Below are 16,735 nucleotides of genomic sequence, written 5' to 3' on the forward strand. Positions count from 1 at the left end.
AAACAGAAGGGGGGGGGGGGGAGTCAAAAATTCCTTTCCAGGGAACAGAAAGGACGCTGTTTTTCCTGTTCAGAATGATTGATTGATTGTAGGGTTTAACGCGCGGACGCAACGCAGGCGATGAGGCACGCCGTAGTGGAGTGCTCCGGATTAATTTTGACCACCTGGGGATCTTTATCGTGCGCCGAAATCTCGTACACACGAACGTTTTTGCTTTTCGCCTCCATCAGAAAAGCGGCCGCCGCGGCCGGGAATCGAACCCGCGACCCATGTGCTCAGCAGCGCAACGCCTTAGCCACTGAGCCACCGCGGCGGGTCTGTTCAGAATGAACCGACTGGAACTGCTTCAGACGTTAATTCGGCCTTTCCAATGTCCCAACGCCACTTGTCGTTTTTATTCAACCGGCCTCCACAAAACGCCACTGTGAATGAAACGCATTCATTGGAAGGATTGTTTGAGAGCCTTGAAGCGACGTTGTGCTGCTGAGCCCAAGGACGTGGGTTCGATTCCCGACCGAGGCGGCCGCTTTTCTGATGGAGGCGAAAAGCGAAAACGAGATTTCGGCGCACGTTAAACATCCCCAGGTGGTCAAAATTAATCCGGAGCCCTCCACTACGGCGCGCCTCATCGCCTGTGCAGCGTCGGTGCTGCAATCAATCAATCAATCAATCAATCAATCAATCAATCAATCAATCAACCAATCAATCAATCAATCAATCAATCAATCAATCAATCAATCAATCAATCAATCAATCAATCAATCAATCAATCAATCAATCAATCAATCAATCAATCAATATTTGGCAATTAACTTTTATATTGTTATCTATGCGACCATGTGTGAATGGATGAAATTAAGCCCGCCTCAAGGGCGTACGCATTTCCGGACCACTAACCGGTTGCTTCCGTCGAATAAGCGTGCTACGAGTCCTATTGAGATTGAATTCTGAGCATTATGAAGAACCAGAAACTAGAATTCGTGCGCGGCGCAAGTGTAACAGCATACTTAACAAGGTGTAAGCGCTAATTTTAGTATGATACCGCTCTCCCACGGCTGTCTTCGCAGTCGCTCGTCCGGTGTTCGTCCGTGGGCTGGGGCAAATCGTTGAATTCTGCGTCCTCGCATTCGACGGACTCAAATTTTTAACTTACGTAGGATACTGTCGAGCCTCACTTGACTCGCACCTAAATGCCCTACCTGCCGTTCAGTGCGGCGCCCCTACTAAGAGCGCCCATACCCCACCTACATCGCCACTTCATCTTCCTTACATCCCGCATCCATTCCTCGTAAGGCACCCGTTACTTGGCATGTACCCAGAGAGAACTCGAAAGCTAGCGGCGTGCTGCCTGCGATGTCGTGACGACCTTTGCGAGAACTACAGACCCTCCATCTCCGAATGTAAAGGCTGGTGCAAGCACAGTGGCTTTGATTTGAAAACGAATTCTTTTTCATGGAGTCTTGCTCGGCGACAAACGGATTTTCTTTTCGCAACCGACAGCCTTCAACAATACTTAGAACGGGCCGAAGTTACACCACTGTGGAGGGCTAAGGCACAATTCAGACCACTGGACAAGTGTCGCTCGGCCAGCCTAACAAAAACATCCGCCAGTCGAAGCCACAACTTCGCGGCCAAACAACTTAGCACTATCGTGGTGTGTGCTACCCGAAATTTAGCATTTTAAATTTTATTTGCATGCTAATTAGGTAAATTAGTATGGTGTGTATGTTTTTGCTCTGCTTGCCACGCCAGAACCCAGAAAACACGAGATGTCCATAACTTTAACCCTCTTAACTTAAAATCTGGCGCAGTCACAAAATGAAAATTCCATCAAGGGTGCTAGGGTGTTTCTGCATGCTGTATGATGTGAGCATAGCATGAACTTATATCATGCTGCAGAGACATAAATCGCATTATGCCCTTTCCTCTACGACCGTGGCTTTTAAATGAAGTGCATAACCGATCGAAGTGCCCCCTTCACGGTTAGAAATGAAGCATCCCCGAGAATGAGAGCAAAGCCATTTATAGTGATGAGTTATCAAATGCCAACTCTTGTTAGGAGGCTTCTGCACAATTAGCTGTAGCTATAGCCTATGAAGCCTTCATTCGGGTATTATTGGGTATTATTATCATAGACTTGCTATAGAAACATCCAGGTACGTTTGTGGATTCAAATATGGTTTAAAACATTCGACTGCTTGAGCAAAACGTTCAGTGTATTCAGAAACTTTGAAACTTTAACTTAAAAAGCTTCATGTTAAATACCTTCGTCATGGCAACGAGCCGATGCCAGCTCACATCTTATCAACTTCAAACTGAAAGTGTAAAACCAACGACAAATCATAAAATGTGATTAGGTGCCGGGAAAAAAAAAGCAAGCTGCTCTCAAGGAAACCCTATGAGTAGTGCATGTGCAACTTCCAGCAGTCTACTCACTTTTGCATCGCGTCGCAAGCACTCGTGATCTCAGACTAAACCATCGGGAGAGGTCCTACTGGCAATCAAAACCGAGCTTTCCGAGCAAACCCCCCTGGCATTTCGCCGGGCCAGCGTCGCTGCCTTTGGCGCACCAACCACAGCAAATAACTCGGCCCGCCCAAGCGTTTCGTGCCGGCGACTCGAAAAGGGGGTGAGGAGGGTGAGCGGAATGACAGGGGAAAAAATGGAAGAGGGCGGCGGCAAGGGAAGGAGGCCGGGGGCAGAAGGGAAGTTGGGTTCGGTGCGGGGCTGGTCTTCGGCCACACTTCGGCAAAAACTGCCGCGAACAGCCGCGAGTCGGTCTCGAGGAAAGCGCGATCGGCGGGCCAGAGTGGCAGCCGCACTCTCCACATGACTAGGCGCCACCGACACACTCGGAGCCGCTCGCAGGAGGAGCGCTTTTGGCCAGCGCACAGTGGCGTGCCGCCGGGCCCCTCGTCACACACGCTTGGGCCGCGCGACGCTGTTCTTTCGATGGCCCAGTTCTCGAGTGCCTTTCACGCGTCTTCCGCGGCCGCAGCAAGCAGCGGTCTAGTTTCCGCTGACGACCGACTTGTTTTCTTGCCGAGCATGCGACGCCCGACTGTGTTAAATCGTCGCTTTCTGGAGACCCCCCACCCACAAGAGCGCCACTTGGCTCCGATCTATTTCGCTTTCTTCTGTACTCTTTTTTTTTTTCAGCTCAGTGGGTGAGGGATCGCTCAGGCATGTGGTTTTCTTACTGAGTTATACTGAGCTTGCTTCCTTGTATACGGTACTCGCATTGGGACGCGCTGACCACCCGCCGCCTTTGAGGGAGGTGCCACGGAAATAGCTTCGAATGCGTTACCAAGGGCGTGCAGCAAACATTGCCAGTGGTCCACGAACGATGCCTTGTGCAAACATCAAACTATCACCGAGTGCGCGTACGCCTTCGCCAGCCAATAACACGGCTGACGGCTTTATTTTTATTTTTCTGCATGATATATTCGGAGCACTCTCGTTTCGTAGCTTCCGTTTTGGTTCCCTACGTTTGTCGATTGGGCCTTGTTTGCGGGGAGAAGATACGTGGACGGCAAACGTTTGGGTGTCGCCATTGTACGCCGCGCCGTGCGCATGAATAAAACGACGCTCCTTTCCGCCGGGCAGACCGATCGTTTCTTCCTGGACTTCGGCCCAGGCAGGAATGATAAGGCGGTATCGACAGCAATAGGGAACCTCGCTACACGTTATCATCACCTGTGTGTTGGGAAAAGAGAACAGCGCGCTGGCGTGTTCGCAACATAGTATCCAGCTATCCTTCGACGTGGCTGGAAGTAAGTTCGACTGAGCCGTACCGGTACTCACCAAAGGCAAAGCGGAGCGACTGAATGAAATATACTTTAACAAAACTTGTTGGCGGGCTAGTTGGTTCATGATTCTTAAATATATTTAAAAGCGCAAAATAACCAAGACGATACCTAAGAAAGAAGAGACAGGACAAGTGCTATCCTGTCCGACAGGACAAGCGCTTGTCCTGACTCGTCTTTCTTGTGTATCGTCTTGGTTATTTTGCGATTAAATATATTTAAGAGACTGAATGAAAATTCAGTGTGAGAGAAACCTAAAAAAATAATAGCGGAGCGCCGGGAGAAAAATAAAACAAAAACATGACGAGCTTGAATTTTTCAAGCTCCTTGTGAGCTTGAACTTTTTTAAGACCTACTGGGGAACTTTTTTTAAGGAACTCCTTGTGAACTATAGAGAAGCTGAGTGAAGCTCCTTTTTTGATGGAGTACTACAGCCACAAATTCTAGGCACGGGCGCCTGTGATTTCACCACTAGGATATTATTTCTTAAACAGTGTCGATATTGCTTTGCTACTTGAGTTAGTCTTTGCGGCTTTCCTGTGTTCAATCTTCCGTGACCACCAGCTCATGAAAACTAAACCGCGCTCTCAGGGGGTCGAATTCCGTAGCGCGAAAGCCTTGAAAGCAACTTCGCAACTGTCTGTCTATAGCCCCTTCCTGACAGTCGGTGCGCTGGTGCTGCACCCCCAACTGTACTTAATACTTAAAAATTACGGCGAAGCTGCAAAGGGATCCTTTTCGGTTTAGTTCGCGACCCCTTCGTCAGCCTGGGCAGTTAGCTCGGGAGAGCTCGCGGCCTGATGGAACAATCTTCTGGCCAAGCGAGTACGTGACCGTTGCCTCGATTCACATGCGAGAGTCACTTTTACCACGGCACTCCCACTCAATAGACACATATGGCTGGTTTACCAAGAGGATGAATGTACACAAGAAAAGCAAGCCGGCCTTTTAGTGTTAAGTCAACGGTGTAAATGAGTCTGTTAGCTGTATGTAATTGATGATGAGCTGCTACTGTCTGCACGTCCGTAACCGGCACACGTGAACACATTCGTCGCGCATATATTTAGGACGCCCTAAGGCTCTGGCAAGGTCAGTTGCTCGAAACGTTTTTGTTATCAGCGTGAGGAGCCCCAGAAATTCTCAGAAGCCAAACGTGACGTGATAAGTGTAGGTGACGCCTTCATTAATGGCGGGGCCAAAGATGGTACCACTTCCGATTGCGGCGGCACAACCATTACCGCTAACGCCAACAAGTGAGACCCGCCGCTACTTCGCTGCACTGCACTGACGTCATCAACCACGGCGTCAATACAGGGCCGTGAAGCAGAAGCGGGTGTAGAACTAGGGTCCTGCGTACGAAGGAAGGCTAGAACGAGAGCCCAGCAACTCGTAATCGCCGCATCCAAGAATAGCATTACCAGCTTCGTTGGTCAGTCACGTCTCCCCTAGTGAGGGTGTAGCATTATCTGTTGAATACAACAGCGCGGGTTTCGATATTGCAAAATGGCATCTGAACGTCAACTTGGGAAAGCGCATGTCTGTTTGGGGTGGGCGGTTCTTTCGTCTTTCATGCTGACTGTAGATAAATATACGTTTCTAAGTTTCGTCCCTGCAGCCTTTGCAATCGTCAGCTTCACGTTGAGAGTTGGTGAGTTCCTTAACAGATAAATATTCTTCGGTGTAAAAATCAACGAGTACAAATGCATTCGGATAGTTGACTAAGGAAGGAAGGAAGTAAACTTTATTTTCCTGAGCACCCTTAGTCCAGGGCGCCGTCTTGGGAAGCCGTGGCCATGGCTTCCTCCGCTCTGGACGTCAGCAGGAGCTGTGTCGCAGCGCTGGGGTCAGCCAGACTTGCCTCCCAGGATGCTAGAGTTGGATTCGGGATGGGGGTCAACTTTGGATGTCGATCACAGGCCCATATTGTGTGGAATATGTTTGGGTAACCTCCGCAGAACGAGCAAGTAGGGGTGCCGGGTAAATTTCGAAAGCGATGTGTGAGATGTTCAGTGGGTAATGTGTTTGTCTGAATCTGTCGGAGGAGGACGGACTGCCGCCTTGTGAAAGTTATGCTCCCCGTGGCTGACGACTAGGCTGCGATTATATGCGGAACGCGGAGGCAGGAGTATTCATTCGGGGCCTTTATGCGCATTATACGGAGCCTTCGGTTAGCTTTAACCGGTGAGTAACACTTGATTCCCGCGATTCGCGGAAAACGTCAGAGAAAACTATGGCAGCTTATTAAAATCTTTTTTGGCTGACTTTGTTTTAGTTTGATGCGTCACAACGTGGTAAGCTGCACCTAATGCTAGAAACGTGAGCGTGGAGTAACCACCTGTTTCTCCCTCGCAGAAAGATTACGTATCCTTGGAGAATCGGGTGAGCGCCGTGGTCCAATACCACACGGTTTCTCCAGGGAACACTGCGCATAATGTTTTTCACATTTAGAAAATCCGATTGATTTTTCCTTGTAAGTTTGAGTTTCCCACTGCGGCATTTTAACCTCGGTTATTTCAGTCTCGTCACGCAAAACAAAACTGTGCCTCATCGGCAAACGGAATTTCTATTTCTCATGTCCTATTTCTATAGCTCCCCCGGAATGCGCACTCCACCCTCCTCCCAACCCATTTCAACGTTGCCAAACGTTGTAAAAGGCTTAAGTCAATGACGCACTGGGAACTACATCCCGTTAACAATAACAAGAGCAATAACTCTGGCTTTATAGTAAACGCCGATTATTTTATTAAGATAAATAAAATAATATGGCCAGGTTGGCGTTGTTTCTTCTATTTTCGGTAACCAGAGAGGCAGAAGCTCGTTTTTTGGTTGTTGTTGCAACTGACAAGCATTTAAAGCTGTGCCTCCTCAACCTTGAAGAGGCAGAGGAGGCGCCTTTATATGTTGGATACATATGGAAAGAACTGCATACAGACCCCCCATGGCATTTCGCAAACTTCGGCCTTTCGCCTGTAGGTGGCATCCTAACCATCTCTGTTTCAGCAGTCAAATGATCCGTTTCCGCGCACTTTGGCGGCGGGCATTCGAACAACGTGTCCGGGATCTGCCGATGGAGGGCCGGGCGAGACACTTGTACTCACTCTCAGTGCGACAGAAGGCGCCCGGTTGGCGGCTGCATCTCCAGCAAGCGGATTAGAAATCTCCTTCTGCGATCAGGCGAGCTTCGTTAGCCGCCATGTAAGCAAGGATAGTCTGGCTTCCACTTGCGTCTAATTGAGAACACTCCACTTTCCGGGAATGAATCCTCTGGCACCAGATAGTCAGGAAGGAGCCTTTCTGATCGGCGGAGGGCCACGCTAGCCTTTGGTAAACAAGTATCGGCAGTGGGAGGGAGAATCCCATCACTTTCAGAATGTTGAAGGATTAGCCTTTATACAAAAACGGTTTCAGAGCCCTATAGCCGGCCGAAATAGCTGCGCGCAACAGACAAGCTGGCTGGGGTACTCTTCCCGCAAAGGCACTATATAAACGGACGCACGCGGTGTCACGCCAGCTTTCGCGATTCGAAATTCGATTTGAGCCGTGAGTTGCAGTTTCACTTAGGCAATAATCAAGGTGCAACTCACGGCTCAAATCGAATGACGGTCGCGGCGCAAATCGGATGTCACTCTGGGTGCAACTTGGATGTCATTTCGAGTCCCCGTACTCCGCACCCTCGCCATAATCCACGAAGTGGAGATGCTGCCATTTTTTTTGGTATCGTAGAAAAAAATATTTGCCCCCACCTCCCCTCAAAAAAAAAAAAAAATGCGCGCCAATCCATCCTGTGAAGGTGGTGGAAAGCGAAGCTGCAAACGACACCCAACACGATTACACATGCGACGTCACTTACATTCCCACACGTGGCTCTACAAAGAGTGGAACCAAAGGCAAGTGAAAAGCATAACCACACCCTTTATAACTTCAAAGAGACATTCTTTACTAAGGTTAAATCAATGCATGATTCATGAACGGTGGTTGGTTGAGTTGTATTGGTGAAGCCCATGAGTGGATGCTCTTTTTTATAAAGTTAAGGAAGCTCAAACCGGGTGTTAGACGATCTTACTCTTCCGTCTCTTCCGGCGCCGACGAAGGCGACGAGATCGGCGGCAGAGACGGAGAAGTGAGATGCCATGCGTTGGCGTAAGATTCCTTTGCTTTTTATAACTCCTAGAGCATGTGTAAAGCGCGCACACGGCCGCTACACATGACATGGGCGGAGCGCACAGCGGCGCGAGAGGTCGCGTGACGCTATCACGTGGCATTCAGCGAGAACGCAGGGGGTAAACCCGCAGATGTGCTCCGCGTGGGATCGTAGCTCAATTGGTAAGACAACAGGCTCTCGCTCCGTTTCTCTATTCGCTCCAGGTTAGATTCCTGGCGGTGCCAGTAACTCCTTTTATTTGTTCGCGGGAGTTTTCTTTTGACACCAACAGTCGCGACAGAACCCTTGGGTGGTAGAGGTAAAAAGCTTCGTTTTAAAAATACAAAAAGAGCTCGTGCAAGCCTGGACCTTGTGGCACCATTCTAAGTTCAACCGTAACCAGTAGACGTCGCGGTCAGTGGAACGCGGTAAAATTGCATGACTTAAGCAAACTCCACCATTAAAGATGTGCGGGGGAGAGAAGAGAGACATTTACGTGGCAGCGGAGGCACAGGACTTTCGTCTTTTGACGAAACTTGTAGCGAAGGGAGCAGATATGAGGCCATCCATTTTTTGTGCTGCGCTCGTGGTCACATGGCGCTTCGCAGCCAATTGGGACGTCAGGTTGACGCGTACCCGCGTTCGCAGTCAATAGGAATTTCTCGGCCGCGTTTTTGTGAACCAATGGGTGTTTTTCGGTAGCGTATCTATCACGGCTTGTTTTCGCTCAATGAGCCATGAATGCTTTAAAATTAAAAAAAGATCTCCCTTCGAGGAGCAGCCTCTCCATCATTGTTTCAAAGCGCGGGCGTAGTTTATGCCAAAAACTGCGCATTCGGTCGAATCCTTGAGGGCGTAGCGGCTCAAGCGCTTTTTTCCTGCGCACGAGTTTTTCAACCCGCCCAGGGGTGTACCGTTTTGATGCACTCGAAGAACAAGGCGAAAGAAGCACTATGTATGCGACGTTATGAGCGCATTAGTGGCGGGAGGTCTTACGCTCCGCAGCTACTCCCGGGCTGTGACGGGCGCCAGAGTCGAGGGTACGTTTGCGCCACCAGCTAGTCGAGGGTAACGGTTCGCCACCTGAGTACATTTAATCTGCTCCTAAATGTCATACACAATGATCGGTTTTGTACTTGGCCTCCACCAGCTGCTGAAGACGGGAATTGATCCAACAACATCGTGCTCAGTGGTCCAAAGCTTTAGCCGCTGAGCCACCAAAACAGGCGGTCAAGACTGATTATGAGAACTCCAGTGAGCTGCCTTTGGTAGTCCTTGCGTGTGGCTTCAACGTATTCATATGCCCCCCCCGTTTTTCTCTAAAAAAGCCTGTGCGTTATTTTTCACGGACCCTTACTGACAATTTGGGCTATTGATCGAGCGCGTAGAAACAGCAATGTCCCACCATATCAGCCTAAGACGTACCTGCGAGACGAGAGGCGAGGAATGGGACAGTGCAATATAATTTTTTTGTTACCCTTCTCAACATTTTTTTTGTAATATCACCCACGCTTTGCAGCTCGCTACTTTAAAACCCTGAGATCTGAGCAGTGTTCACGATATGCCCCGTTTTTACGGCCCGTTACAGTCCATTAAAATCGTCTTCAGAAAGGAAAGAAGGAAGAAGGCTAACTTCCCTGCTGCGTTCTGTAAGTGGTGTGACGGGTAAATATCCCAGAGAAATGGAGGCACTATGCGTATCCAACCGCTGGTAGTCAGTCTAACTAGTGTGCAATGCATTTCAAAATGTGCAATTTGAAAACCAAAACTGCCCACAGCGGCTAGGAGGCGAATCGCGGTGGAAGGCTGAGGACTAATAATTTAGGTTAGTCGGGTTCTTCAACGGGTGGCTAAATCTCGTCATACGGGCGCTTTTGTTTTTCCCCTCTGTTAGAAAAATAGCCATCCCTATGACGTCGTCAGAAGTGCAACGCCCTAACCACTGATCTGCAACAGCGAGTAGACACTAAATGCAGCGCTTAGCGAAGGCGCAACGCATCCAGGTGCTCTGAAGTTGTTAGCCGACCTAGTCGCTGATCCTGGCGTTTATAGCTATATAGCTGAAAAAGTGTCCTATATTTTATAAACACCTAAAGAAAAATGTTAAGATATATATGTGTGAGTAGATTCCTTTAATTCGCTTGGAAATCCCTTACTTCCATATAGTATATGACTAAACAAACCGGGTCATTGGGTCATCCAAAACCTCCATGCAAACAAGGCGATTCATTATGTTAAACATGCGATCGGGAAACTAGCGTACACGTAGCAAAAAAGTATCCACAACAAGAGCACCGCAATAACAGATCGGGAAAAAAAAATTACACCGACATATAAGCAGTCCTCAAGATGTAGTGAATGCGAAAGCATGAGGGCCAATTGGGAAACGGAGAACATGCCGGTATTGTGGGCACGGCCGTAGCGCCCTGGTTCTCTGGTGACTGCTGCGCCCCTGGGTGAGGCAGCGGTGAAGTGTGTAGCTATGCGCGGCGCATGCCGAAATGGCGTTTCTTGTAATAGTCATCGCCATCATTCACGCACATAACTTCCGCTTGTCGCGGTAAAGTGGAAGGTAATCGGAACAAACTACCTGTTCTCAGGTAAGACTAGGTATTTGAAGACGTATAAAACATAGGCTCGCTGTCTCCGACGGTGCGGTTTTTGAATTCATGTTCGCTGCGGCCTAGACTGAAAGACTTCTTTGTTAGCTGTGACACACGTCTTCATCTAGGGAGTCCAAAAGGCACTTTCTTTCTTGGCATCCACAAGGTCATGACAGAACGAAGGTACTGCAGGGAAGGCCAGATGAATCTGAGCACTTTGAGCTAGTGCTGCTGAACGAATAATCCAGATGGGGCGAGTTTAGAGAGTCGCTCTGTTGTTCACACTCCTTCCAAAGGCACATATACGTCGTGGACGTCATTCTCTCATTGAGTGTAGTTATACGTGAGCCAGATAGAATGTTGCCCTAACGATTGACATCGGTCACACGGTACTTTGGTTACGCGATCGTAGAGCTTACAAAAATACCTAAGCTACGAGGCACACCTTAACAGGGCTACGAGTTAACTTACACTACAGGGGAATAGTTAACGTGCGCCGAAATCATGACAAACAGGAATGTTTGCCTTTCGCTTGAACCACAAAAACAGCCGCCATTGTCGGGAGTTGAGCGCGCCACCTCGTGCCCGGTGGCGGAATGCTGTATCCACATAGCCACGTATCCACACAGGTGGGTAGCCGCACTTTTTGGAGTTGCGTGATGAAACGCATGAAATAAGCACGGCGGGAAGCTAATAACCTCACACCTCAGGTTACAAACGTTCCCAGTCTAAGAAAGGGCAGCAGTAATTTCTCACTAGCCTCATCCTTTTCCGTGGATTCTTCAAAATGAAGCGCCAGGTTCGAAATAAATAAATAAAGAAATAAATAAATAAATAAATAAATAAATAAATAAATAAATAAATAAACAAACAAACAAACAAACAAACAAACAAACAAACAAACAAACAAACAAACAAACAAACAAGACGCCTTTGATTTCAACAAATTTCCATTTCCTGCGCTGTAATTTTCTCTGCTGAGCCATTTTGAACATTGTTTTGAACAGTGCGAACCTACCTCACTCCATAATTTGCGCTCTTGCATACTGCGTATTCACTGATACATTCTCGCATCTTTCAACTGAAAGCAGTTTATAGGAAGAATCAAAACTAGCTGTGATGGAAAGGCCGATGTGGGGATAGTTGCTGCTGTATGGCACTTGGAAACAGTAAGCTTGTCCAATACTGGAGGCTTGTGATGCATTTTCAGTGGTACGGTAAACTCCTACAAAGAGAGGACCACGACGCTCGTCGTATAGTGGTGACTGCCAAATTATCTTCTGTGGCAAGAGTGAGTGTTATAAAATCTCCATTTGGCGCTATGTACTGCTTTAATGCTTTATTTGCAAATATGTTATTGTTATTGTTGCAAGAAAACTAAAAAGAAATCTGCACAATCTGCAGGAAACAATCTTAATAATCCGCTCGTTTATTGCTTTGCAAATCACTTTTTCGAAATATAGCAATATATTCGTAGAAGCAAATAACTAAGCCTCAAAATTGTCGTGACCGCAACTTAAATGCAATTCTTTATGCGTTTAAATGCTAGGAGGTAACATCACCGCGATTCGATGTGTGCATCTTCACTGAACATATCAGGCAGAGACTTGTGCCACCTGTTTTCGGCGTGTTTACAAAGCCTTCCTTCTGTCATCTAGTCTGTCTTTTAAACGAGGCCTTAATAGGCAGCCAGCGACAACCGATACTATAAACCGTTCCTGTATGCGGTTATAGTATCGGGTGTAACTGGTCAACAAATACCATGCACATTGAAGCTAAATACCTCTCATCGCAAGTTTGTTGTGGACGTACTATAACGCCATTGGCTTTTGTGCTTTAGACTTGATGCCTCTCGCTTAAACAGAGTAAACCAATACTATGGTTTTACGACGGCCTTCAAAAAATTTCTTCTTTTACTTTTAGTGCATAGTCACCGGGACTGCTAAATACTTAGGCAACGTTGTGCTTCGCGTAACGTAACGCAAATTATCTTCATTTTGTTTAAGAAGCTGCTCCTTTTTAAATGTTTGGCTTGATAAACCCGTCATTGTAGTTGCTTTTGGCTTTATGCCTTGCGTTGTCATCCAAAGGACATAAAGACGCCTGTAGCATCCCAGCCACTGGAACAAGCGCACACACAATAATGCCGACGTGTTTGAAAACTTGGACGTGCCTTCCATTCAGGAGCAAAAACAGTTGCCCTTTCTGGAGTAGGAGCGGGCAGCGAAGTAAAAATACGGCGACGGATGCGAATGTCGGTGCTTACCTTCGATTCCGTCCGCGCTGAGGTTTGTCCAAAGGAAGAGCAGAATACAAAGGAGCCAGCGGAGCGAAGATGCTTCCATGGTCCGCGTCGGAACTTTAGAAAGCAGGAGTCAACTGGCGAAGCAGAGTCTACGCTTGACTCGCACTTGAAAGTTCCCGGGGAGAGCACCGGAGTTCGCCAGCCACACGCAGATGTACGAGTTCGTCGGTCAATTTTTACCCTTAGTCCAGTTCACAGTGTTCGCATTTAGAGAGAGTGTGTTCTGATGCTGCACTCACGACACAACTAGACTGTCAAACAGTGTAATGACAAAACAACGCCGCGGCCCGAACGCGGATACGAGGAGCTTGAAGCGGTGGCACGTGAGCGCGGGCGAGCACTCGGCGTTGCTTATTAGCGCTGGGCCGAAACGCGGTGTTCCGGCACTGGCAGCACTACTCCGCCGGCGTCCGGGAGAGCGAGCGAAAGTGTCGCGCCGAGCACTAGGGCGTGAATTCTCGGGGTAAAATAAAGGCGCGACGCCGGGCACGAGCGTAGACCGCAGACTCCCATCGCTGAGACGACGACCGCGTTGCGCGGCTCCGCGCGCTTGCTTCTGGCTCCGCCGCCAAACACCGATGTGCTCCGAAAAAAGCCGTACCCACGTGAGACCTTCTCGGAGATCGACCCCTTCGCGCTTGCGCAAGGGCGCCTTGCGCATGCGCCGTCCCCATCAGCGGAACATCGCCGGGCGAGAGGGCTAGCGGGAAGGGCGAGAGCGGGATCAAAGGGCGAGAGGAGAAAACGGGACGACCGGGAGGGAAGGGCCGCTAAGCGCGCGGCGTGCGCGAATATATGTTATAGGGATGCAAATAAAGAAGGCCATAAGCGGGGCCAAACAGGAACAAAAAAAACTTCTTCTCAATGACTTTAATTTTTCTCCACATTTTTTCCAGAACGGCCGCTTCTCCCTCGCATCTTTACTCGTCTGTCTTAAGAGAAGCAAGCGTCGCCAAAGAGGAAACTTCAAAGCACTTTGTTCTTTGACAAAAGAGGAAAAATATGAAAGCACGAAGGACCAAGGGCGATCTATTATGCATATCGAAAATCGATATAGATTTTCTCTTCTATTTATGGCTTCCTCGGAAGGAAAAAGGAAATTCGAACGCGTCTTGCCCGCTGCCCTAATCGAGATTTGAAAATGTCTCCAATAATCGCACTGCATTTTCGATCACAATATTCAATGGAGCACAACAGGGCATCGCTTTCACTTTGCTAGCTTCCGCACAGCGAGCGCCTCCCTTTTAATCTCTGCTTAAATTTGCTGACGTAAACAATCTTTCCTCTGAAGGGCGGGATGGTGTTTTTAAAGCAAATCTACCCCATTCGTTGCCTTGTGCTGTACCAAGAACTTCTAGTCGCTTTTAAACAAGAAATGCATAGACGCAGCTGTTAGTTCAAGCTGGTTCAGTACGGTTTGGATGTATTTTAGAACATATTAATTGCTTTATTTCACCTTTCAATTTGTACACATTGATATCGGGTCAGCCCAAGCCATTCAAGGCGTTTTAGGCTGTACCCGGCAGTCAGCAGGGGAATTAAATACATAATTGAAAAAATGCGCTAACAGGACGGGACAGAGGGAAGGAAACACAAAACAGCGCAGACTAGCAAACTGAGTTTGCTAGTCTGTTTTGTGTTTGTGTTTCCTTCCCTCTGTCCCGTCCTGTTAGCGCATTTTTTCAATTATGTCAAGAGACCAACTAGCCCCCCAGATAGCTTTGATATATTAAATACAACTGCATTTGAGTGGTACACATACCTGAGAAGTGTTTTCGCATGCATGCTGGCAAGACGCTTATCGAAGGAACAGGAAATCGCAAGTTGGTAATTCCGGGGACATTACTCTCTCCAACAAAGCACCAGAATGTGAGTAGCCCCGTGGCAAAAAAAAAAAAAATTGTGTTTGAACACTTGCGAAGGCACACGAGGGGAAAAACAGACCTGCTTCAAATGTTTTTAAACGCAGCCGTTTGCAAAAGAAGGCATCAAATGTGGGTATAAAAGTAGGCAACCCAGGTAACTGTAGCGAGGATCTGTATATTGTAAGCAATGCTGGCACCTGTGCTATTTTTAAATAAAAGTTAGTTTAGACACGAAATTGGAAGACAAAGATAACCGATATCTCAGAGGGCTGTATGCAAGTGATTGTGCAACTGCTTCGCGTGATTAAAGTAGCATAAAAGAATGTGCGGTATACAAAATGCAGTACATTCCCCGGAGCTGTCTACAAAACAAAGTCAAAAAGGTGTTCCAAGTAATATTGCTATGAGAACGTTATTCTAGATATTTAACACTTCGCAAAAAGATGAAGGGAAGACAGTGGAAACTCTCACATTTTATTCATGATGTGGAATCGGGGTACAATCTATTTTTTATGTGAGGGTTGTGCAAGCATATCAGTTTCGTTTGTGTGAATTTGCACATATTGGATTTTGAGAGTAACAGCCCATAAACGTCGTTGCGTCTGTTTGCAGTGAAAAAAAATACGGTATAGCGTCTGCTTACTGAAATATGCCACTCTTTGTAACGACAGAACACAAATACTAAAATTAAGTGACCGAAGATAAAATCGACCTATTTGACACACCTGATTTCAAAAATAGAAGGTTTAGAACTTGACCAATTGTCTATACACACTGCAAGCTCATGGCTGTGGAAGCAGTTAAACGCCGAATAAAAGAACCACGAAAACATAGTAGTTCAAGCTTTTGAATAAATAGTGAATGAGAAATTTAACCGAATACTGTGCTGGAGTCCTAGGAAAGGGCACAAAGGAGCTTATTCTTACCGAAAGCAGGAAATAAAAAACAAATGTTTTAAATAAAAACATTGGCTGGCGATTAAGATGCTCCATAATGCGATATTTGGGCGCAGCAGCAGTGCGCTGAGGGAGAACTCACTCGTGGGTTCTGTTGACGGCAGCGATGATGAGCCTCTGCGTCGGCAGCGCAAAGTGCCTCTCAGGAAGGGACCCCGAACTGCGTCCTAAGCGAACGCTCATCATAGTCACGCGCACGCCCCCCTCACGTTTTCGCCAAGCGTCGCGCCGTCGAGCGCCTCGTTGTGGGCACAGCATACTGCCCCCTCCCCTCCCCCACCGCACACTTTCGGAGAGCGCTGGCTGTGAACCGCCCTCCCTGCTGTGAACCGCTCTCCCCTACCAATTTCACGACTCTCTCCTCCTTTGCTTTCTTTCATCGTTCGATTTTTCTTTCACTCGTCGGTCTAGCCACCGTTCACTCGGTTACGCCGACAACGCGGCTCAGCCTAGAGACGGCCGCCAAAGGGCTGCGCTTTAAAACATTGCCCATTCTGCCGCGTCGCCTCTTTGCAGTGCTGTGAACCTAATTGTGGGGATGAGTTTTAAATGCGGAAACACTCTTCTGTGCGCTGAACAAGGAAGTACGTGTGTCCGCCTGTAACACTTGATGGGCCTCATTTTCGCCGCATACGAAATGCTGTCAATAAAAGGCACTAGTGCATTCACACTTTGATATCAAACCCCGTATCTGGCCCCTAAAATTCACTTTCCAGAAATGCGTGTAGGCGTAATAGTGAAACCGACCTTGAAGGGGCTCTGTGTATGCCGTTCCACAGGTGTACGGGGGGTCTTATGGAGGTATGTATACATAGACACTTAGGCCGCTTGTTTGCCCCAATGTCGAGCTTGGTAGTGTTGTGACGCCATACATGCGCGTACACCGGAAGTAATATTCTATTCCGCTATTCCAATCAGTTCTAAACATCTATAACCGTAACAAAAAAGCAGCCGAAGGTTTGCACGGTACAGGACTTTTTTAGGGTGCTTCATGCATTCAATTTCCCCTCCTTCTCCCCCAGCCCCCTTCAACCACTTTACGGAAAACTTCTGCGCGAC

The 16,735-nt window shown here is 47.9% G+C and overlaps 1 protein-coding gene across 1 annotated transcript in view; it reads right to left on the reverse strand.

Moving 5' to 3' along the window:
- Positions 1-13,420, reverse strand: part of LOC144146903 (uncharacterized) — a 723,365-nt gene extending 709,945 nt beyond the window's left edge. The window contains exon 1 of the mRNA XM_077678868.1: positions 12,817-13,420. Within this exon, the coding sequence (XP_077534994.1) occupies positions 12,817-12,895 (79 nt within the window). The 5' untranslated portion in view covers positions 12,896-13,420. The remainder of the gene's footprint in view (positions 1-12,816) is intronic.
- Positions 13,421-16,735: the final 3,315 nt, after the last annotated feature.

This window comes from Haemaphysalis longicornis, unplaced genomic scaffold (genome assembly GCF_048455015.1).
Source record: "Haemaphysalis longicornis isolate Haplotype H1 unplaced genomic scaffold, Haemaphysalis longicornis Haplotype H1 scaffold_1, whole genome shotgun sequence".
Taxonomy (NCBI): Eukaryota; Metazoa; Arthropoda; class Arachnida; order Ixodida; family Ixodidae; genus Haemaphysalis; species Haemaphysalis longicornis.